The sequence below is a fragment of the Epinephelus fuscoguttatus genome, linkage group LG12 (assembly GCF_011397635.1).
Source record: "Epinephelus fuscoguttatus linkage group LG12, E.fuscoguttatus.final_Chr_v1".
Taxonomy (NCBI): domain Eukaryota; kingdom Metazoa; phylum Chordata; class Actinopteri; order Perciformes; family Serranidae; genus Epinephelus; species Epinephelus fuscoguttatus.
The window spans coordinates 22,126,458-22,151,842 of record NC_064763.1 but is presented as its reverse complement, the minus strand read 5'-3'; the positions used below and the strand labels follow the sequence as shown (position 1 = coordinate 22,151,842).

Sequence of the window (25,385 nt, the reverse complement as noted above, 5' to 3'; positions counted from 1 at the left end):
AAATAATCGTCAGACTCATCAACTATGAAAATAATCATTAGTTGCAGCCATCTTTGTGTAACAGATCCCTCAACACAAGCTTCACTAATGACATCAACTGCCCTGTCTGAATGAACCTCAATCTCATAACTGCACACCCTGCCATTACTACATTGGCCATCTAAATTTACTCTAAAACTCGAGTGAATTGGGAGAGTATGAAAGTATTCGCAAAAAAAAAAAAAAAAAAAAGAAAAGAAAAAGAAAAAGAGAGAGAGTCATAAGAGGAAGGTAAAAAACATAACATCCAGGCAAACATGCATGTAGGTGTTAGGGTTAGCTAACGTTATCCAGGCATGAAACTATATATCGTCTTAGATTTTGGATGTCATTGTATCGCGAAATGGCATAAATGGTATTTTTCCCCTCATTTTAAAGGCTGCATTACAACAAATGTGTCAACTAACCAGACTTTTCTGTTTGTTTTAACACTTTGCACTACCCCACTTAGTTGTTATACCCACGTTATTGATGAGGAGAAAAAAAAAAAAAAACGACAGTCAACCCTCTAAATTTGTCGCATCAGAGAAGGTATTTGGTCAGAAATATTGTTATTCTCCATTTTTCCCTGTCCTAGCATTGATGGAGTGCTTTTGAGGAGATTTAAAAATATCATGATATATATCATGTATCGAGATAGAGCCTAAAAATATTGTGACTTTTCAGCCCTAGTACATAGCCTGCACTGCACATTCATTATGTTTACTTTGTCAAAATACTTCCAAACATCTCTCTAATGCCTGGTCACTCCACTCTGCCAGTAACCTTAGATCTGATCTAGATCTAGATTTGTCCAGAAAATGTAAATGTTTAATGTAGAATAGGGTCATATGTTTATGTAGTGATTACTATAGATGTTAACAGAATACTGACATCCAAATCAGGTACTCAAGTACTCAAATACTCATGCCCATCTCAACTAGAAAATGCCAAAGTGATAAAGCTCTACCCTTGTAATGTAGCTGTACTGAAGAAAAAACTGATAAAAAATATGCCACACGTATGTTTCAGATCTTATTTGGCATAATGTGACAGTTAATCAGTGGAAACTGAGCTTGAAATGCCAAAGGGGCATCAGATCAGCTCAGCCACTGGAGGACAGTATTTAAAATGCACAGCAGGGGGAGCTACACTGATACTGAAACATCTCAGAAGATGCAAATACCATGTACTCATCAACAGCAGCTTTAAGAGAGGTATAGCAGAGAAAGGGCAGGAATGAGACAATAGGGAGGAAATTGTGATTTCAAGTTAAACTGACATTGTTTTATCCGACACATCAGTGGTTTTTAAAGTGATGATGATTTTCAACACCTGGGAAAAAGACACTGTACAGTCCAGGTGATAAGCCCTGCTAGTATCTGTGCTGTTTATCAGAACATTAACATCAGGAAACATTTGCTTATGGTACTCTAACCTCTTTTCCAAGCTGACAAAAGGCTTAGAGACACATTTATAATATTCATTACAGTAAGTAGCATCTAATATACAACAATAATCTCATTTCAGGATGGGAAAAAGCAAAAATGAAGGCTTTTCTAACAAATGTTACGTTTGTGTTTTCTGTGGCTGGTGTCACAGCAGGCCACTGTTTAGCTATCTTTTTAATTTAGCACTATATCACTGCCTCTAGCGCAGTCAATAGAGCCATCAGATAAGAACAATAGTCAACTCTCCACTGAAAGACAGACACCCGGGGAGAGAGCGCATGCACATGGAGAGGCATACACTGAGCATAAAGGAGAGGCAGAGCAAACAGATGGAAGTGACAGTGATAAATAAAAGAGAACAAATGATAAAAGAGAGGAAACAGCTTGTGTGTGTGTGTGTGTGTATGTGTGTGCATATGTCATTCAAAGACCTTTTGTCTGAGCAGCTTGCTGCGAACACGGCCCCATAGCTTGGCCCCGGTGTTGGTGTGCCTCTTAAGCACAGGGGTCTGAGGCTGGCTGGACAGATTTTGCTGGTTCTGGTCCACACAGCAGTGCTGCTCCAGACGCTCACACACCGAGTTCAAGTTTACATCCGACACTAGAATCTCCGTCATCCCAAAAGCCTTTGAATGCCTCTTCCACCAAAGCACAGGTGGAGGAAGTGCGGAGTGTACAAGGAGGTGGGGGAAGATGGATCCCCACGTAGCCTCTCACCGATCACCGGACCAGGTGCTGGAGAACCGCTCCAGGAATTCACCGGCGAAAAAAAAATCTCCCGCAGCTGATTCTCACTTCAATAAAGGGAAAAGTGATGACAGGGAGGAGAACAAGATGCTGCCATGGTCTCCTTGATAAGCCTGATAATAATTCCTCTGTGAGCTCAATCCACAGTCAGCTGCCAACATCTCTTCGCAGTGCAATCTGACTTCCACAACGGCAATCACAGATACAGAGCGCTGGAGCGAGGCAGAAAGAGAGAGAGAGAAAGAGAGAGCGGAGGGAGGGAGATCGGGGGAGTGAATGAGCTCCCGTTGTCACTGAGCAGCCCTGCTTCTCCAGATGTTGATGGACACACCTCCAGAGAGGGGAGGAGGGAGCAATAAACAGTCAATGAGAAATGAGAGAGGGGGAGAGTGAAAGAGAGAAAGAGGGAGGGATGGCAAAATGCTGAACTGTGTTTTGCTCCATATTTTGACCCCTTGTCAACCTTTCCCAGAGCTGGTCATCACACTCAGGAAGTGAGCAAAGAGAGGAATGTGATGAAGAGAAAGAGGTAGAAAAGGTGTGAAACCTTAAGGGTACAGTGTGTCGGATTTAGGGGGATGAATTTACAGAAATGGAATGTAAAATAAAAAGTATGTTTTCTATAATCACCTAAAAATAAAGCCCCGTTTCCACTGAGCAGGACGGTGCGGTACAGTTCAGTTCGGCCTGCTTTTTTTCCGTTTCCACTGTGAAAAGTTGTGGATGGTACCAATGGAACCGTTCCATACCATCACCAATTTAGGTCCCCTCTCTGTTGGGGTACCTAGCACACAGATCTGGTACTAAAAGGTGGAGCTGTGAACACTGCAGTCCATTGATTGGTCAATAGTGGACGGTCGCCCTTGCTCGGTGCTAAGTTGTGGCTGTTTTTGAGGCTCATGTAACCACTGTTTACAGTGGAAACGCTAGGGTATAGATACCATGTCTGAAGGGTTACTTTTGGTTCAAAGGACACCATACTGAAAGTGTTTGGTGGAAAAGGGGCTGAAGAATTGTTGTGTTTTTGTTGTCTTAGAATAAGTCACATATCTATATAGGGAGCAGGTCCTCGTCTATGGTGATAGCCATGTTGCTCCACCATGTTTCTACCGTAGTTCAGAAAGTACAAACCAAACACTGGCTCTAGACAGGGCCATTGATGTTTTTGCGTCGGCCACCATAGTTAGCAGCCCCTCCATGATGAGGGCATACAGAAAAACACTAACGTCTGGATCATAACTTATCAGAGATAAAAGGTGAGCACACATTAGCGGGTGTTGAGCTAGCGAGAACCCCTGATTTGTAACATTAAACTACTTTATTCGGGGTTTTTACTTGTTTTAATCGGCAGGTCTGTTTGTTTTTGAGAAGAAGAGACCTCTGTGAATACCTCAGCTCCCAGTATAAACCCTACTGAACAATGGACACCAAAAGAATTATAACTCGGAGAAGGTTAACTGGTTGCAATCTGCAATCCTTACCGCTAGATGCCACTGAATCCCCTAAATCTTACACACTGGACCTTTAAAAAGTTCAGGTAATGAATGCTAAATATTAGTGAATAAAACATCTAAAAAACATTAGGAAACATCACCTCAGTAAAAATTTCAGCAGACTTTAAAAGCTTCAGCATTGTCAAATGTCAGAGAATTCTTTTCTTCCACTTTCCACCCCATTCCTCCTCCTCCTCCTCCTCTTCTTCTTCCTCTCAGTCTGAGTGCTTGTTACCGCGCCTTTCTGTGCCGATGACTTCTCCTCACCACGCTCTTACAGTTCTCTGATTTCCACGCGCACGCTCACTCGCACATCCTGGGAGACACGCCGAGCGAATCACCATCTTTATTCAACAGGACAGCCGGAGCTGGCTGCTCTTAAAAGGCGTATTCCTCTGTATAATGGATCGATAGGGGAAGGGGACTCTGTGTATGCCTGTCAAACTCCATCTCCATCCGCCGCCCGTGTCCCATCCTATTTGAATTAGAGGGGGAAAAATATTCTGCTGAGGAAAGGTTACAGACGCAAGGCTGCATTTTAAAACCTCAGCACCAGTACGACAGACTGTCTGCTAGGCTGAATGGTAGCTGTGATTGAGAGTCGGCGTCTACTGGTAGGTAGACTGATGTGGGCTGATTGTACAGTTATTCATGAAGAGATTCAGATAAGAAACAACAAGTACGTTACACAACTTCCTTGATCTACTGAAACGGTGGGACGCAGCTGTGTTTACTAGGACGTCAAGTGAGATGCATAAATATGTGATCCAAATAAATTTCTTTCTCTGCTAAATGTGTTGCCCTTTAACTACTGAGTTATTGATTACTGATAATCTAGATGAGCATTTAATAATTTGTCTGTCCTATATTTACTCTAAAATAGCAGCTACAAGCAGAACAAGGGTAAGAATATATTCAGTGGCTTGTTTTAAGTCCATGTAGGCCCTGAACACACCTTCACAAACCAAACAGAGTCATCATGTCATCACGAGGTGCCACACACGGCACTAGACAGTATGATACCATGGTGTAACAACATGTGGCTTAGTGTGTGTCCTGTGGTTGAGATATAAAAAGAGAGCAGATAGGAAGGGTGAGCAGGACAGCCTGTATGTCTGACTTTGTGACCGACAACGTAGGAGGATGAGGAGGAGGAGGAGGGAGGTTTAGTATGGGAGAGACCTCAGCCAACCCCTGGCCACAAAGTATTTTTAACTCCCAGGGTTTGTAACTATGAGACATACACACTCCATGCGTCACAACTTGGAAGGAATGTCTGGGAAAAGCATGTTTTGGAAATGGGAGAAAGAAGAAAACCCACGGGGGAGAGAGGAGATATTTTTGGGAAAGATGAGAGAGAAGGGGAGCACTTATATAGACTGGTATATTTTAACTTTGTACATGTTAACCATAATATGTGTTTTCTGATTCCCAGGTTGTGTTTATTGTAATTTTGAGGGCATACATAAATCATTAGTTCAATGTCTAAGTTTCATTGCCCATTTCTGGAAGTAAATATACCTAAGAAAATTGAAAAATTGAATTAAAAAAAAAACAAAAACAAAAACAAAAACAAATAAAACATTATAATAAAATGATGAATAATAATAAAATATAAAACCAATAAATATAATAAATAAATAAACAGCCATAAAAGAAAGAAAGAAAGAAAGAAAGAAAGAAAGAAAGAAAGAAAGAAAGAAAGAAAAGAAGTACTTAAATACTTAAATTTAATTAAAAAATAAAATAAAATAAATAAATGAAATAAATAAATAAATAAATAATAATAATAATAATAATAATAATAATAATAGTAGTAGTAGAAGAGAGATAGTAACATTAATGATAAAAATGTAATCTAAAAAAATATAATACTAGGATGAATAATAATAAATTATATTACCAATAAATATAATAAATAATCAGCCATAAAAAGAAAGAAAGAAAGAAAGAAAGAAAGAAAGAAAGAAAGAAAGAAAAAAAGAAATTATCTAAATATAAAGATTCTATAAATGGCAATAAAAAAATCAGTAAAAAAAAGGGGGGGGTTGATAAAAAAGAAATTACTTAAATTTAATAAAAAACAATAAAATAAATAAATGAAAAAAATAATTATTATTATTGTAGTAGTAGAGAGATAGTAACATTAATGATAAAAATCAAATTACAAAAAAAATACAATACTACGATGGATGATAATAGATAATATATTACCAATAAATATTATAAATAAACAGCCATAAAAAGAAAGTAAGAAAGAAAGAGGTTCTATTAATGGTAATAAAAAAAATCAGTAATAAAAAATTGACAAAAAAATATTAACTGAAATATAATTCAAAATAATAATAATAATTATTATTATTATACAGTGACAAAATAATATAAATAATAAAGACCATAAAGTAAATAAGTAAACAGAAATGAAATAAAATAGAGATACAAAATTGAAAGTAAATCTTTTTTTGTTTAAAATATCTCTGTCTATCTATCTATCTATCTTGTATTTGCTACTGACATGTGAAAGCTTCACTGCCTTACATGGAAACTCCTTCAATTTGGTATTGAACTTAGATAAAGTTCGGGGACTTACAATAAACAAAAAAATAATAGTCAAATTATTTATATTTCCAAGTATGAGTATTTTAACTTTGCTCTGCACATGGATGCACATTTTTTGGCTGTTGGCTTCCTTTTAACTGTCAAGAAAGAATAAATGTTAAAAAAAAAACTGACAGCAGTACGAGCCCCCGACAAAAGGTCATCAGTGAACCCTCTTGTCTTCCATTCCCAAAGTGTACCATGTTACCATCTTTCCTCATTCATTTTCTTTTATGACTTTTCTTCTGTATATTTATATCCATGCTGACGACACTGATCATTTTGGTCAACCAGGTTAAGATCTATTCTATCTATCTCTACTTGCAAACAGCCACAGTCGCACACAGAGCACAGTTACTCTTGAGAATAGCAGCGCTGGAGCATCTATACAACCGGGGTCAAATGGAGTCCATCACTTCACAGCACATCACATCAGAAAAGTCATGGAGTGAATACACATGCACGTATGCACTCCACCAGGCGCGAGACCACAACGACATACAGTGCATTCATATATCCAGTGCCCCTCTCTGTCTAATGTTAGCTCATGCACTATTTATGGCATTAAAACATACATACTGCACATGCAGACATGTTAACCCAGACGACTGTGGGTTCACTCTAACTCCACACACATTAAAACAGTCCAAGCAGTTCTGCACAGCCTGCCACAGCTCACCAAACCCCCAAATTTATTCCATACGTGAAAACTGAATGGAAAATAATAACAGGATAGTGTTGTTCCTGGTCTGAATCTTGTGGAAGTGAACCATTTCAGCTCTCTGGTTCAGTTGGTTGGATTGGTTTTGTTGTGCGTAAGAAGAGCCGAGTAATGGGCCCCTTTTTTACTGAAATGCCCTTGCAGATAAAAATGTACCGTAGAGCTAAATTACCCATATGAAAAGATGAACTGCGTGGGGCTTTGAGCTCGGGAGACATGGGAATGATAAAAAAGAAGGAAAGGAAAGACGCAAGTAGGGGAGGAGGAGCGAGTCCAACAGGGAGATAAGATTAAGAGCTCTTGTGGGAATGGGAGACTACATGAAAGGAAAGAAAAAGAGTAATTAGTAAAAGTGGTAATCCTTGAGATGTTTTTGTGGTGCAAGGTTTGGTGCTGAACACTAAGGCCTAGTCCACACAAACACAGGTAGGGGGGCTTTCCCTCCTTTATTTAAAAAATAAAAAAAGCCATCCACACAAGCACTTAGGTGTGTGACGATACCAGGAATTCAGTAGTCGATAGCAATACCACTGAAATTCCACGATTCTCGATAACCAATTTAAATGAATTCAAATGTTATTAACAATCCCTGATGATCCGCCTTGAACGCAAAGTACCAGTCTATGTGGGTTCATGAGATTTTCCGGGTACAATATATTAACTAGTTCCTCCTCCATTGTCGTTGCTGATCAGCACTTGTACATGTAAGATGTGATGGATGGTCTTTATCGTAGGTTATTTGTCTCGCCCTTCCTCCACTGTGATTGGACGGCTGGGTAAAAAGTGACAGTGACGAGCGCAGCGTTTTAATCAAAGCTGAACATTTTTCAAATCTCTGCAACCAGAAAAAGACGGCAAACATGCAACACAGAATAAATGCTCAGCACCTCATCACCTCGTTGTAGTGGAGTGTAAAGACGCAGCGCTGCCATTGTAAAGAATTAACAAAATATGTGGCCGCAGAAAGAAAACGCTCTTCTTTTTGATGAGACAACAGAACTTGATGCCGTGTTGTTGTTGTTCAACTGTGCTGGCAGGCATTGTTCTTCTACCTTTGGCATGTAACGGCAGAGTACTTGTACTTTGTAGGCGTACATGCTGCCCCGTCAGGTCCAGAAGAATTGCATTCCCAGTATCTGAGGTACTAGAGAAAAACAAGTACGATGTTTTTAGAACTTTGGTATCGACATGTCTACAAGCACTGTTATAAAAGAAATCTCTGACCAACTGAAAACGCAAAAAGGCGAACCAGAGCACACCAAACCTAGAGGCAGCAATATAACCCAATCATGAAAAGAAGAGGATGTTGATCAATCAGAAACCTGACAAACAAGGTAATACCAAAAAGCTCCTTGGAGCAATAAACTCTGTAACCCATTCTAACACTTCTGTTTTTCAGTCTAGAGGAAGGGCAAATGTACGTGTGTGTAAACATGTAAAGAGTCCTGTGGGCAAGGTTAGAGCCTGTACTATTTTGGCCATGTCAGCCATTGCACGCAAATAAACTTTGATGACTTTCTGAAAATCTTCCCCCTAGAGGGAGTTCTACAAATGGCAATTCCTTTGTGGATGATAGGCCGTAGAAAAATCTATGTCTTCCAAAATACTACTTATGGCCATACCACCCTCAGAATGCCCAATCTCGTCTTCCAAAATACCTGTGTACGTGTAGACTGGGCTGAACACTGTGGTGTTAGTATGGCTTCCAGAGATCACCTGACAACTTGACTGTTTGCTTGTTTTTCATTTACTGCTGATTATGTTGAATTTGTTCAGTTTGATACTATTTCTTTTCTGTTCTTTGGCATTGTGTGTTATATCCAGCTCTTCTCAAAATCTTTTTCTATTTTAAGAGACGGTTTTATTGCTGGAAATCTGTGCCTCAGGACAACCACACCAGATCTTTTAAAGGGTAACTGTAAAATGTTTCAAGGAATTTAATCACTGTTGCTTTACCACAATAAGTCATAATAATATACTTTTAAAAATGTAGCTGATTTAAACTTAAGGTAAAACCATCTGATTACAACATTAAAAAGGTGAAAGAGCAGATGGTCCAGCCCTGAGTGCCTGGGCTCTGACATCAGGACCAGTCCTGGCTCTTAATTATAGATGTGCTGGGTGGCACAGCCTCTCGTAAAGCTGCTCCATATGACCAGACAGGAGGGGGGGGAGGGAGTGTTGAACTAGGGCCTGGTTTACACTCCAAACTCCATCTGGGACTGCGGCCGCTCCCTGACAAGCCCTGTGATTCTGTTGATTCTGCGATTCTCCGGCCTCCATTCCTGCAGGTTTCTGCACTGCTCTGCCAATCATAGAGACCTTCGAGAGCCAGAGATAAATTAATGATCAATCTAACGGCTACGGTGCTCCGACATGAATATGGAGCAGCTCTGAATCCATGCCTGGCTAATGTGCAGGGATGGTCCAGTAACTGCAGTCCGTCTGGTGTTTTAGGGTGTTTTTCATGTACTGTAACAGACCCCAGAGAGTGTATGGTGGACATCCTGGGAACACTGTACAGCTGCTGAAAACATCTGCCTGTAAATGTTTTGCAGTTGACCTTTACTGTTTTCTCCCTTTGTATGAAACAAAGCCGCTACTTGAGTGTGACGCTAAGCAGTCCACGATGTTTTTTTGTTCACGTCCTATGCAATTCAGTCACAAATACCGTCCTGAGTCAAAGTTGTAATATTTGACATTTACAAGATCTTGTGAACTACAACTCCAGATTTTCAGTGACTCTCCTCACAGCAAGAAGGTCCTGGGCTTGAATCCAGCTCCTAGCTGGGCTCTATTTGTGTTTGTATATTCTGTCCTGCCTAATCTATAAAAAACGTACGGATGGTTGGTGTATTAGATTGTTGAGGGAATATTAGGGCTGTAGTCAAACACTGACTGAAATTCTGCTTACTCTTTGACCAATTGACAGGTCGACGGGGTAAAACAAATCTACACGTTATCACTAGATTCACTACATCAGCCACAGTCAACCTGGTAGCAATGTGTGTCCATCAAAGTGTTTTTTTCTGAGGCCAGTTTATCTTTTGAATTCTTTGCAATGGGAGCGCTAGGAAGTTAGACTACGCTTCAAATGCCAGCAGCGTGAGCTTCTTATTCTGATGCACATTTGCTGTTTTTTCTGGTTGCAGAGAGCTGAACAATGTTCAACTTTGGGTAAAGGGTCGGAGATAGGGTCATAACAAGTGCCACAAAGACCAACTGTCATATTCCTGAACAACAACAACAATAGAGTAGAATTTAATAGTGCTGGCCACATCGACCAGTGGGTCTCTCCTCTCTCTCTAGGTGCTTCAGCCTTCCCTTTATCCAGAGCAAGTACTCTACCTTGTGCCGACATTTTTATTTCTGCAGATATTCCATATCGTAGCAACCAGAGGCAACCAAAGCGTCTCAACTGAATAACTGCTGCGTCTCCAAAGCACCCTCAAGTGCAAGTGCAAAATAACACTTTGGTGGACACATGGCCTATTATGATAGTGATACCAGCAACCAATGAGAATTTGGTCAAACTAGAGCAACGCCCAACCTGACCAGAAGGTGTCAGCACTAAGAAATATTTTGACATTTTGGAAATTGTGCTTTTTATGGTAGAGCTCATATAATCCCAATAATCACCATTACTCTGCATCACAAATGTACAACTTATTTTGTATACGGATAAAATGTGTTAATAAATAAGTTTTAGACATGCTGTTAGACAGATTTTGGTCAAAGCTAGACCAGCGGAGACCTTAGACCTTACCGACAAGACCTTACCAGTCTTTATGCTAAGCTAAGCTAACTGACCTCTGGCTGTAGCTCCACATTTATCACTCAGAGATTAAAGTGGTATCAATCTTCACAACTCACTCTGAAAAAAAGAGTATGGTTCCCACCAAAATACAGTTCCTGCTAATGGTTGCTCTGGATTTTCACTGTCATAGTGAACACACAGGGTTATAGGAATAGGAGTCATAGTAACCTTCTGTTCATGTGGGCTTTGAACTGTGGCCCCATTCATGCTACACGATCTAACTTTGAAAGTGTGTGTGTGTTCATTCATAATGTCACTACAGAAAAGACCTGTGAAGCAGCTAACGGAGGAACAAAGGTGATCATTTGGGACCTAGGCATCAGAAAATGATGAAATCAAAAAGAAACGGGGAGCAGCCTCGGGCTTATTTGACTTACTCATGAAAAATGACGAAGTGCTTCGTTTTCATTATGTGTGTCTCTGAGGCCTGTGATTGGCTGACATGAGGGGCTGGGTGACATTGATAGCTGCAAGCGGCGTTGTGAGCGGATAATTCAATCTGATTTAATTCGAACGGTCTCTGTAAGAATGTTTACTGGATGACCCACTCCACCTCTTTGATCTTTCCTGCTGCCTTCGCTGGAGCTTAGGGAAGGGGAGGGGAAATAGGGTTAAAAAAGGAGGTGTGTGCATGTGCGTGTGTGTGTATGTGTGTGTGTGTGTGAGGGGGCTTTCGAGGGAGGGTCCTTCAGGGTACAGTGTGAGTGCTAAAATGGGTGTGCAGAGGCGGGAGGGGGGTTTGGCAGGGTGGGAAATCACAGCCTTAGGGTGCTCTACAGATTATTCCTGCTTCTCTTTCATCTGAGCCGTTGGGGGGCATCTTCCTCAGATTAACCGCTCCATCACTTATTAAGCACTTTGGAACAAAAGTAGCGATGGAGAGCGAGGAGGGGAGAAAAGAGAGGAGCTACTGTAAGAGAAGGTTTCATTAGCATGTAGCTCATGTCTGTTGTGTGTTGTTGGGTGTGGCCGGCATGAGAAGAGGAGTGTGTGTGTGTGTGTGTGTGTGTGTGTGTGTGTTCTCCCAGAGCCAGAGAGTGGGTGGAAAAACAAAGCTTTCAGGATATGAAAATATATAAATAGACCCAGCTACTGAAAGCCTCAAAATTTACTCAGTGGTAGATCTGCGTAACTTCACTGAGGAGTATTTTGAGTCTGGTCAGTAAATTTGGATGCAGGTGAGGACAAAGAGAGAACTGTAAAGATAAACTGAGCAAGAGGAAACAAAGCACTAACAGAGGTGGAGGAGCAGAGTGATGCAAGAGCAAATGGTGAAGCTGTAACGCTGCTGGTTCTGCATGACAAACCTCCTTTCAAACAGCGAGGTCACACTCTGTATACACACTGATCCTCACACTGCTATTCATGTACTTTCACCTGATTGATTGTTATTGCTAATTATGTTTATCTGTACCCATCTTAATTTATTTCATTGTCATAATTCATCATTAAGATGTGATTATTCATCAAAGGTTCTGTATGCGACATACAGAGCATTAATATAACAGCAAACCACTACTTGCTATGTAAAGATAAGGTGGAGTAATGGTGTCCTGAGCAGAGAATGAAGTCATGCCATCCTACGTGCTAACTCATCATCGCTACTTTGTACAGTAGTCATACAGTTCTTACTGCTTAAACCTGGACAGTGTCATCGCAAAAGTGTCGCCCCCACCCTTTGGTTCCATCTTGGTTAACAATGTTAGTTCTGTCAGCAGCGCTGCCATTGTTTAGTGCTGTTTATTGAGTTTGCACCATTAGATGCTAGCCGCTGGCTAAGCCCCCTCGATGTCGACACTCCTTAAACATGGAGCCCTTTTAAGTCACTAGGAAGTGTTACTAACTTGGAACAGGTTCCGTTCAAGTTCCCACACATGAAGCTCAGCGCAAGTTAAATCAGGAAGACTTTCTTTATGCTACATCCATTCACAGTTCTTTCTCCATCCCACCCCCACCACTTCCACCTATCTACTGACTCTGGGTGTTCCCTCTGTGGGTTAGCCAATCAAGCTTTGCCACGATCTCCTTCAGCCGTTCATGTTGCTGCTGCCGAACTTAAATTCTCTTCTCTGCTCCTGTCAGCTGTCTTTTAGGCAGACTTGTCGTGCCGTCCTCCACCCCATTCACCTCCAGTCATCTTATCAAGAGCCCAGGACAAGCATATCAAAAGCCCAGGACAAGCATATCAAAAGCCCACGCCTTTTCACATCCAAATCCTCAGCTCCCTCTTAATCTCATCTCATCAACACTATCACCACCAGTGTCTAGACTCTACAGGCGAGTTCCCTAATTTACTACGTCTTTACCACCCTCCTGGAATAGATGACATCACGATAAGGTCTCATCCACTAAGACTTTCACATTTCTCAGACTTTGGAGTTTGGAGCATTTTGACCAAAAATAAACGGGTTAGGGACCAAAAAAGTTGGTTTCAAACTGGAACCAAAAAAAAAAAAAAAAAAAAAAAAGGACAGGTTTTTCTTGACCTGCGAACCATGACTGCACCTGTGTCATACGATACAGCTTCTAAAGAGAGGATGTAACATTGCATGTTATAGTCTGCTACATCTTGTGAGCAATAATAGTCAGCCTATGCTTGACTTTAGGATAAAACCAATATCTATAATAACAAAACAAAATCTAGCAGGTAATCAGGATGTCCACATATCAGATATAACTTTGATGCTTTTTATGATCTTTTCGAGAACACTTTAAAGACAAATTTAAGATGATCTGTTTCTCATTGAAGCATTGCAGGTAAGTGTGAAGGTAAGCGGTGTATATTTAGTCCCATGCAGAGGTAAGTTTTATGTAGGTATACGGTGCAAAAGCAAGCAGGTTCGCTAGACCGCACCAACGTTCCAAGAATCCTGAACAGAGCTGATTCAAGAACGAGAGCTGATGTGGGGGGAAAGTAGTTAGAGGGAGCCAACACAGCTGATGCTCTGTGTGTGTGCCAACAAGATTAAAATGCGTCGTTCCTCAGCGCACTGTATTTGTTCACCAAACAACAGAAATCTTTCCAGTCACACAGACAAACAACAGCACCTCCTTAGTGGACGTAATTACAGCTAAACAACACAGTGAACTTTCTTTAATTACAACTAATCCGCCCATCCCTGGCAAACATTACAGCATACAATTTGAGCCAAGCTGAAACTTGAGTTTGCTTTAAATAAACACCCGTGGCTCAACATGAAGTTAAAGCTGCGTGAGGCAAATTTGCATTTTTGAAACCCCAAGTGGTGGTGCAAAATAACTTTTTGGAATTTTTCAAAAAGTTCAGACATCATTACTCATAAAGCACCACATAATCCTGAGTGTCTGGGTTTCCATTTTCCTTAGCTGCAAGCAGGAGATTGTGATAAGAAATCTTTCCGCAGCAGGTTTAGCCATCATTGCTGTGTCCAGGTTTTTCTGGCTCAAGCGCTCACTTGCTGCATTTTGCTTAAAATTTGTTATTTTGTGAGCACAGGCAAGATTTTCAGTTGCAGTCATACCTGGCATCAGTTTAATGTGTGTAAATAGGGCAAAGCTAAGAAGTAAGTCTCAGAGGGGATGACACATTCTTATCTGTTTGAGCAACAGTTGCATGTGATGTAGACTGGAGTAGGGTGTGACCTCTTCATACAAACCATCCTGCCCTTTAGGGCGATATGCATGTGAACCCATTATATGAAGCCGTGATCTTTGTGTTGTGCCCTCTGCTTGACGAGGACAAGGCTGTGTTACATCTGAACAGTGTGACCCAGTTCCAGTGATGAACTGAGCGCAGCCTCACAGGAGGACAACACTGCTGCTGACCTGCTTGAATAATTCACTCTAAAAGTGTAAACCCGCGGCTGACTGGACGCAGTCACCTGGAATATTACATGAGCAGGGAGAAGGAAGAGAGAGGAGGAGGTGACAGGATGATCCCGAGTGACATGAGGTGAGATGAGAGCGTATTATGCAACCAGAGGTTACAGTAAAAAGCAGTGAGGAAAAACATTTTTGAGCATGACGGTCTAAGTGTTAGAGGAGGAGGCGGATGAGACTGTTTTACACGAGAACATCCAATTTAAACTGCAACAGTCTTCTCAGTTAAAACCTGCTCAGTGCTTTCTATAGTTTTTGAGAAGTGTGTTCATGATGCAGACATTTTTTCGATGATTCTAGTGAAGTGGAGGTGAGTTTGATACTTAACAGGAAGCAGAGAGACCAGCTCATGTAGTCTCCACTTTGCCATGACCAAGCCTCCAGGGTTGAAAGATAAAGCCAACATGGAAGTGCCACAAACTGCAGTTCTTTGAACGGCCACTTGAGGCTGACTCCAGAAGCCAGTCCATCCCCTTAGACCTCCATGTTAAAATGCCCAACTTTACAGCAGAAATAAACATGTTTACAGCCTGGTACAAAAAACAGTTTGACCATTTCAGATGTTCGTCCCCACCCTCGCGCCCTCTGGCCGGGCCCGGCCCCACCTCACCCTTCCCCTCTCTCTGGGGCTCCGGGGAACCGAGTTCTGTCTTCCTTTTTTTGGGATGTTTAGCCATGTAGGCAGTTGTAGCCAATGCTGGAATAGCTATTTTACCTGGTGCACTGTTCGCCATTGCCGCTTGCTCTCCCCTTCTGCCGGTGGCACAGGAACGCGCATATGCAGTAGAACAGCCAATAGGAACGCAGTGGTCTGAGCTGACCTTTGATTGGTTGATGCACATCGGCACGATACTGATTCTTCAGAGGCTGAACACAGAGCCATGGTGAGGTGCAGAAACCTATTGTTTGTCTCAGACCACTTGATTTACATTATGCTTAGAGGATATTATAATATTATTGAAAAATCGGATTTGTTACCTCTGGCATTTTCTTTTCCATCAAAACTGCATCAGCTATTCTGTTAACTAATTCACAGCAGCATCTGCAACACCTTCTTCTTTCACCAATAGCGAGTAAAAAAAAAATCAGTGTAGGGTCAAAACCTCATTAGCAGGTGATGAGGCTATCAACTTGAAGGTGGAAAATCAATTAGTGAATCAATGGAGACTATACTTGCTGCGGCTCCTGACAAGTACCCTGATGATTGGATTGTTATGGTGACCGGTCTCTGTAACAGTGTTACAGCAGACCACCTCAGGCTTATAAGGAGGAGCTATGGTTAAACGTTTTCTCTCTGAAGCCAAGTCTCTTCTGTTTTTTCTTTTACTTTAATCCTCTATCTTTCTCCTTCCAATTCACAGATAAAGAAGACAGCTTAGAGGTGAAACAATAGTGTTTTTCCACTAATGGTCAATACCAAGCAGCCAGTGGCTGGATTATTGAGACTGGTTCACAGTGGTTTCTATCTAACCGGAGCTGACCTGCCTCCCTCATGCTGGCTGGGGAGAGAAGATACAAGTAGGCAGAGATGCAATCAACCCAAACAACTCCTCTGCAACTCCTGGAACACACACATCCAGTACACATCCCTCTCCCGGCTATTACACAACACACATTACATAATTCATACAGTTTGCGACTCTGTGAATCAGACTTTTAAGGTGCCCTCCCTCATAAACACCCACTCAGCTCTTTGAAAGGACCAGCACAGGGAACAGGTACAGTACAACACTTGAGCTGGCACCCCCGCCGGATCAACACATTTTATGATTCCGCCAAGGACATTTAAAAAATAACATTGCTCGGATGAATTCAGCACAACACGCTGGTTATGCAACAGGCGGCTTCAAGCGAAGCAATGCACAGAGAGCACGCGTCATCTGAGAAATACTCAGAGCTGGAGAGAACACTGTTCTGCAAGGTTACTTAAAGGGGACCTGTAATGCTTTTTCATATTTTCTGTCAAATACATAATGGTTACAATGCCAGATGTTCTTATTACACGTGGCCAAAGTTTCAAATAATGAAGTAAACATATGTAAAAGTAATCCTGTGAGCAAAAAACATCAAGCCTCAGACTGTTCTGAATACTGTTTCCAATGGTTTTTCTACTTTTGAGATAAGCTGGCGTCAGCTTGTGACGTCTTTACACGGTCACCTGCTCCAGGCATGCTACTGCAGGTGTTTACATTACATACACTGCTACATGTTAATGTCAGGTAAGCATGTAATCATGGTTGCCGATTAATTTCTGCCCACTTTCAGATCATACTCCTGCTGGAATATATCCGCTTGTGTTTAGAAACTTAACTTTAAAAGGTGCAATGATGGTGCAGACTTTTTGGGGAAGAAAGCTTTAAGAGACAAGTGATAAAACAACAGCCCACTCCCCAAAAAGAAAATATTGGTTTTGTAAGATTCAGCAAACCACTAATGTACCTTGCATTTGTGCGTTTCATACTTATCATATCAACGTTTCTAAAGTTATGTAGTGTAAAAGCAGACTTTGTTATATGGTGTGACAATTAGGCAAGATGCTGGCCAAGCTGCAGACCACTGTTCAAGACCAACAACCAATGTTTTTTAAGCAACTTGTCACTGTTTTTCCACTGGGATAGTGCCACAGAAAGTGGTAGCTTTTTACCAAGCTATCGCCACATTTCCTGCTGTGATTGTGCCACCAAAAACATTTTTTTCTGAGGGCAAACACAATCTTTCCCTAACCATAACCAAGTGGTTTTTGTGCCTACACCTAACCACATTAACCACGATGTTGTTGAAATGTAAAGTTTGAACCTGTGCACTACATAATAACATGCAAAACAGAAACATATGATGCCAACATATATTCTGGTGACTGGTTTGAAAATGGAGCGTTTCAGACACAGGTGTTCCAGCACAGACAGTATGAGGAAAACAAAGTGGTTTTGACCATTACAGCATATGTACATGTTCTAGTAGAAACCCAAAATACAAGTATGAACCTGACATTGAGCATAACATATCCCTTTTAAACTAGTCCTATTCAGTGGTCAACTCACAGCGGAGTAAAAAAGGCTGACTGCAAAGTGTGCCTCACTAAAGTTTTGTGACTGCTAACGTTAGAACAAACATTTGGATCAGTACGTGTCACTTGAGGTTGTGTATTTGTCAGAGCTACACACTTGAACTGTTCCTCTCCATTAGAGAGTTTTAACATTCCTTAATGTGCTAAAAAGGCAGAAGATCAAGCTGAAAGTTGCTTTGATCCCCGACATGTTACATGTGGCATCAGTCTGCTCCGCAGCACCAGCACTGGATTTGGCGAGATCATAAACACGAGCTAACCGCAATGGCAATGACCTCATCTTTTACACAGCTGACAAGTTCAAAACATCCTCACAGCAGGGAGTCTGCAGAGACTTTTAGAAACACTTCCTCCACATGAAAACAATTACATCATCATTAGCCTCATTTGTGGTGGCAAAATACTGAGGTCCCTGGACAGAAATTGAAGCAGCCAATAATCAGGGCTTTGTTATTGCGGCTGTGAAAGAGTTAAGCAATACATATAACCCACCTTATGACCATTATCGACATGTGTTTACATTCTTTTAACTCATTACAGCATGTGTGTATCTGCCACGTGAGGAATGTTTTGTTTCATGAGTGAAAGTAAACACCTGTCAGGGTGGCCAGCTGTCTGGCTGCACATTTGTAAAGCAGACCTGGATAACAACATTAGCATTAATACCAATAAAGCCTCAGTTTTGGACTTTCGAGAGTGGGAGGAATTTTCCGATATTTACTGATAAAAAATAAAAACAAATTAGATAAGGGTCTGTGCTGTAAGTACCTCAGCTCAGAGTTCATACAGTCTGCACAGTCCGGACAGGAAATGGGCAGTCTCCCTCCCTCGCCCTGGGACAAGAAGTCATAAAGTAGGATCAAACGCCTGGCACTGCTCACGGTCCTGCCATATGAATAGCATAATGTCATGGGAAGTCATGGACTCGAGAACGACCCAAAGCCTTTGCAATAGCTGAAGTTATGAAAACCTGACCTACTGGAGGTAGATGGGGCTTTGCAGAGTGTCGATTTTGTACATGAAGCTAAAAATCAGTCAGAGGTCCTCTCAGTGTTATACTACCTGGCTGCATTTACATTAAACATGAAGAGGGCCTTGTACCACTCTGGTAAGTGGAGTGGAAGGAATATGGAAAGGTCATCAGGACTTGCTGAAATGTGAAGAGAGGGAAAACGAACACGAGAGCACGCAGGTTTGAGCCATGACCTGAAACTAGTGAGCCAAACACGCTACAAGAAAAGACACAGTGAAACAGCAAAAAAATCCATATAGCAGTACTAAATCCTTAAACTATTAATATGTAAAGTCTTTTTAAACTAGAAAAGTTAAGTATTTAACCAATAATCATTCAAAACTTATTGCTTTAAGCCAAAACAAATCCATGAATTAATAAACTAAAACCATACAAATCTCATATAAATGGATGTTGTGGCCTACTTGCTTCTGACCCACTGTACCGCTATATTCAGATCTAAATTTGTATGTCATAAACCACATCTCAGCAACTGTACATCAGGTTAAAGGTCACAGCCAATATAAGGCCATGGGCTTAAAGCACTATTTTAGGGACCTTGCATTCACTTTAAATCTTCCGACGAGCCTGGGAAGAACACTATTAATAAGTGTATTTCCCTCAGCCAGCAGTTTTCATGCCCACTCATGTTGCTCTCTGTCTAGCGGGTAAATTCAGTATGTGTGTTTGTGGCTGGGGGCTTTCTCTCTTGACTCACCCGTGAACACGCTTAGATCACTACAGGAGGCGAGCAGATGCCTCTGCAACACTCTAACATGCAAAAACTGCATGCCGAAACCCAAAAATAACAGCTGCAGTACCTCCAGCTACTGATTAAGAGTCAGCTGCTGTTTCATCTGCATATGGTGTGGAGGAAACACAAGCTAAACACTAGATATCAACCCAAGGTTTGTGAAACTGACTCGCTTAATAACTTCTCATCTTCATCAAAATATCTCATTAAAAACGTACTCTTCCTTTACTAATTTGCACACAGAAGAAAAACTGCAGACCTTCACAAGTGTTGGGGCTTCAGGGATCAGACGGAGCGTGTAAAGACAGAGCTGACAGCTTACTGAGGCATAAACACACAGTTCTATAGGTACTTCAACAAAAAATCAAGACTGTGTGGCGGCTCAAGGACAAGGAGCATCCTAGAAACGAGTACACAGACACTCACACACACATCCACAGCTCTTGGCAGACAGCACGCATGAGGCTCCTCTTTCAAAAATCATTGGAATTTTCAACAGGGATGTCGATGAACAATAAAATGAAACGTGACTGGAAAATACAAACAGTCAATAGCAAAATCTCTTATCACCGTGAATGGTCAAACCATTTGTTGTTTTCCTGGTGTTTCTCCCATCCTGTTGGGAAAGGTCCAAACATCATTAGACCTGAACCACTTCCCCTGATACAAAATGTTGTCATTGGATCATGGGTGTTTTGCAAAGCTTCTCCTGAGGTTGTAGAATGGAAAACCAGAATGTCAGTAATCCCTCTGACACACTATACTACTGGATTCTTGTGGACGCTTCTGGGGAAAACGTTTAGAGCAAAACGCTACACAGTAGACAGGATGAAATGGGGAAGTGTGGTGAACTGGGAGATGGCCCTGCAATACAAGTACCCATTTGCCAAGTGTTTAACCAAGACACTGAATTCCTACAAGCTTTACAGAGACTGCATAATAGGTGACCTGACCTTTGACAACCTGATCGCCAGAAAAAATGTTGGCATTGAATGTTTCTGCAAGCAACTGATGTTGTATTTATACGTTATCAGGTTGCTGATAAGCTGTAACAACAATGCTGTGGTTAATGTGGGGTTATGTTTAAGCACCAAAACCACTTGGTTAAGGTTAGAAAAAGATCATGTTTGGGCTTTAAAAAATAGTATTAGCTGCACAATCACAGCTGGACAGGCCATCAATGTGTCTGTACAAGAGCAACCGCTCTTCGTGGCGCAATTCTGGCTGGAAACACGGTGATGTATATGGAAAAAAACAACTGCTTTTTGTGGCACTATCCTGACAAGAAACACAGCAATGTCTCAGTAAAAAACAATTGTTTTTCATGGCATTTTCCACAAAGGAAACACAGCGATGTCTAGGTAAAAAACAACTACTTTTTGTGGCACTATCCAAGAAGGAAACACAGCAATGTCTACAGAAAAACACCTGCTTTTTGTGGCACTATCCTGACAAGAAACACAGCAGTGTCTCAGTAATAAACAAGTGCTTTTCATGGCATTATCCCAGAAGAAAATATGGTCATATCATGATAAATAACAACCACTTTTTGTGGCACTATCTCAGAAGGAAATGCAGCGATTTCTCAGTAAAAAACAAGCACTTTTCGTGGCATTATCCTGACAAGAAACACAGGGATGTCTCAGTAAAAAACAAGCACTTGTTGTGCTTTTTCTGCAGCTTGGCAGGCATCTAGCTGTCACGCCATTCACCATCCCCTCCCAGGGACAAAGTCAGCTCATATTCTACATCACTTCAGAAACACTGATATGATACGTATGAAATGTACAAGTGTAACATTCGCAATTTGCAGAACCATACCATGCCAACATTTTCTTCCTCAGAAAATGATCAACCATGCTTATTTGGGTTTACTTGAGATACTACAACGCACTGTGGATTAAGAAACAATTCGGTCTGAAGCAAGAAAGCACACTGCCAATTGTAATTCCATTTATTCCTAGTGACCACTGCCCTGATGTCTCCCCCACAATATCTCCAATTCCTACAAGAGAACCAAGCCTCAAACAGGCCCCACTGCAGATCAACCATCCTGCATAATGAGGTGCAGAACCACAGCGGGCAAATACTTGCTCAATCTCAGACCCCAGCTCTGGCCATGTGGAAAACATCGTAGTTCCTGCATAATCATCACGTCTAAACAAACAGCCGAGGAGAGCATTTTAACAAAGTGGCATTCGAGTAACTGCTCCAGCTTTATATCTGTCCAACCCCATCACTAGCTTCCCCTGAGGGTAGCGTGGGGTTCAAAACAAAAGCAGCCCAAAGCAAACCTCAGCTACAGACGGATATCCATCACATCTTAATGCTGTAGGAACAGCTCTGGTCCCCTGACTGACCACTTGAAAGCCAGAACGGGCTCTCCATGCAGGGACACAGTGTGTTGCTGAGGCCCATTTACTTTAATATGGGCCAGAAGGCTGCCAACAACAACAAGAGGAAAAGGGATGCAGAGAGGGAGAAAGTATTCTGGTCTCACTGGGGTTGGGGGAATAAAAAAAGACAGAGTCACATCTTGGTTCTGGCAGTGATGTGAAATCTGATTAAGAGAGCAAAGAAGGCAGAGAGACACTGAGGGGCGTCTCTGTGGAGCTGTTTTACCCGTCAACCATGGATGGAGGAGGACAGTGTGGAGGAGCGAGGGGAGGAACAGTTTGACATTTATGGGACATACGCTTATTCACTTCCTTGCAGAGATACAAATGAAAAAATCGATTCCACTCTCATAGTCTGTTAGATATAAGGCTGTAGCCAGCAGCTGGTTAGCTTAGCTCAGCAGAAGGACTACAGAGAATCAGTATGCCCGGCCAAGAAATAGCCTGACACCTGAGGGCTGATTTATAGTTGAACACAGACTGTAAGCAGAGCCTTCACATGTCGCCTACGCCCCCGAGAGCATTAATACTTGTGCGATGGTGTGTCTGCGACGCTCTGCAATTAAATTGCCATCTTCTTCCACACCAATATTTGTGGAACTCTCTTTCCATAAATTCACTGCCATCAGTCTTTATAATGTGGTGAAGAAGAGTCGTACATATTTACTACTTCTTTATCAAATCTTTACTCAATTTGGACCATGTTTATGACAAAGGAGAAGCTGGAAATAGGTAGGATGAAATGCAATGCTACCAAGCGGAGCAGTCACAGTTGTTGTTGACATTTTGAAGCCTTGAGTTTGGCGTTCTGGCCTTTGCCATCTTGTGTTTTTTGGAGCCAGAGGTGACCATATTTGACTGAGAGGGTGGTGATGCGGAGGAGCGATCTGTACACTTCTTTTAAAGGCCTACATTTGAAAAGTCATTCATATTTAGAGCAAAGAAATCAAAACGGTTGCGGACTTTGTAAATCTTTAATAAAGCCACCCAACTTCCTCTTTAGCTCTTGATGGGAAAGTGTCTCAATTACTTTGGCTGACGGAGGGCTTTGTGATTTGAACATATTTTTGGGGGCATTTGCTAAAACGATGGGTGCAGTCTTTTTTTGGGGGAGGCAAATCTCTGCAAACAACATGACATGAGGAAAAAAAGAAATAACATTTTAAAAATTTGCTATTTTAAATTATTTATACCCACATACACCCAGGTTGTCATTGCAATTTACATGATCCTATACTACTTTAGATCTACTCAATTTCATATCACAAAGATTTCAATACCACCCTAACAATAGGTAAACCCTGCTAATAGATAAAAGAGGACAGAGCAGAAGCAAAGGAAGCATCACTGGGCAGACTTTAATACACAGGACACTCATCCAGTGACCACGCAGGGATTTCACAGACCCTAGACAATCCATGGGTTGAGCCTCTCAGTGCGCTGGCTGGCAGAGCCAAGCATGAAATGAGCTTTGCCCCTCAGAGAGTCAGACTGGGCCCGCGATGAGAAGGATGAGGTGAATCTCCTTCCCCAATGTCATCTGTTGTCTATAAATCCACAGCGTGAGTGCAGCCAGGGAATGTGAAGTTTATATGTGAATTAGAAGAAAAAATGACTGCTGTACATCAACGGGGGAATAAAAAACCTAAATTAAACCTGGAATGTCCTGGGATACAAAGAAAGAAAAACTGTTGTTACAGAGAGAACCCCAAAGGGGAACCGCAGGGTTTAATGACATGAAATTTCTTTGATTGATATTGAAGAGAACATATTTTGACAACATTACTTGGTCTGGTAACAGTTGTCTTCTTCCATAAAAACTGGAGAAGAGCTGGTTGTTTTAAACACAGCAGGGCTACAAAGACAGCGAGAGGTTAGGAAGTTACAAGGTAACTTTAGCATTTTTTACCCTGGACCCTATTTCCTTATGCATTTGTGTCTAAGTTCATACCATAGAGAGTTAACACATTATTCTCTACAACTCTCAGGTTCCAAAGCTACCAAGCAGCTGAAACAATAAGGGAGAAAATTTTAGAAACAGCCAAGTTAACTGATCCTGATCGGTGGAAACAGAGAACTCAAGCTCTTGTGGCTGGACTGAGAGGCTCTCATCACTCCTCACATGGTTTTATCTGAGCATAGACATTGACGGCCCCTGTGTTCAAATATGACACTCTTTTTATTAGCTGACCCCCTCCCCCCTCCTCCTTCAGACTGTTTCCAATTATTTCTGAACCCTGACTCTTCCACAAGACAAAAGGGTGGTAGTAAGTGTGTGGAGAGATTCACGGTGCCTCTCTGGAGAGCATTTCATTTCCCAGGCTGTGATGAGCTCCTTTGTTCTCACTTTAACTCTCAGCATCACATAATTGGCCACCATCTGGGGCTCTCATTCCTATTCTCCTCCTCCATCTCTTTCTCCTCTGTGTTTCTCGCGAGCCGCGCTCTCCACGTGCACTCCATATGTATGTTCATGGTAGGAAATCATACATCTGTTGTCAATCCTTTACACTTCCCTGAAACATTATGTAACATTATAATGAGGACCAATTACACAGTCGGCGTGCTCTCGACATCTCTGAGGTGCTTTGGAGAGCAATGTGTTTGTATTTTCTACCGGGGGGGGTGGGGGGTGGGGGAGAGGGGGGGGCACGACAGAGGGATAAATGGGATGGTGAGGGAGGAAGAGACATCACACAGAGCTCCTTTGGCCTTTAAATTGTGACTTTATTCTTTCACGAGGTCCTTAGTCATCCAACAGCTACAGCAAAGCTTTCCTGCTTTGCTCTTCCTACACGGTTCACAGTTCACTCTTTATCCTCGGCTGAATCAAAAGTCTGTCCAACGCCTCCGACTTGTACAGGGTCCAGCAGCAGCTGAGACTTTAACCAGTTCTGGCATCCTTTTACTCATAACTGGTTACATTCACAATTTAGTAAGAGTTTGTTCATCACTGAAAAGAGCTGAAATCTATAATGTTTCATAGCCGTGCTTGCAGTGTGACTTTAGGAATGGCAATGTGGGTCTGTCGGTCCATCACTTTGGTCCAAGCTATTGGATAGGGCAGCACAGTTATTCGAATATTAATCACAATCACTATTTGCGCCTCCCACAATTAAATGGACACGATCAACTGAAACATTCAAGCTTAAAATGTATGATCCCCTCATAGAAAACTCCACTGCATATCAGCTCAAGCTCTTCCTAAACTAAAAGCCAGCCTCCACTTTTAAAGAGCTGTCATGCTGTTAAGCACACATCCTGTAGCAGCAGCCTGTGAAAAACTTTCCACAATGTTGTGGCAGCAGATGGGCAAACAAAAATCATCTGCTCATCAACCGTCATCATCTGTTCTTTGGAAGTATTTCGGATTTGGGAGAAAACCAATCATATGCAAAGAAGGTTGAAAAAACAAAAAGTAATGTATTGTTGATGTTTGTGAATTTGAACCTG

The 25,385-nt window shown here is 41.7% G+C and overlaps 1 protein-coding gene across 5 annotated transcripts in view; it reads right to left on the bottom strand.

Moving 5' to 3' along the window:
- abr (ABR activator of RhoGEF and GTPase) overlaps window positions 1–25,385 on the bottom strand; it is a 211,318-nt gene that overhangs the window by 22,203 nt on the left and 163,730 nt on the right. Inside the window, exon 1 of one of the 5 annotated variants that reach the window (XM_049592034.1) lies at window positions 1,901–2,495. The exons of the other annotated variants lie outside the window; for them this stretch is intronic. Within the exon in view, the coding sequence (XP_049447991.1) occupies window positions 1,901–2,086 (186 nt within the window). The 5' untranslated portion in view covers window positions 2,087–2,495. Of the gene's footprint in view, window positions 1–1,900; window positions 2,496–25,385 lie in introns of those variants that run through there. 5 annotated transcript variants of the gene reach the window in all.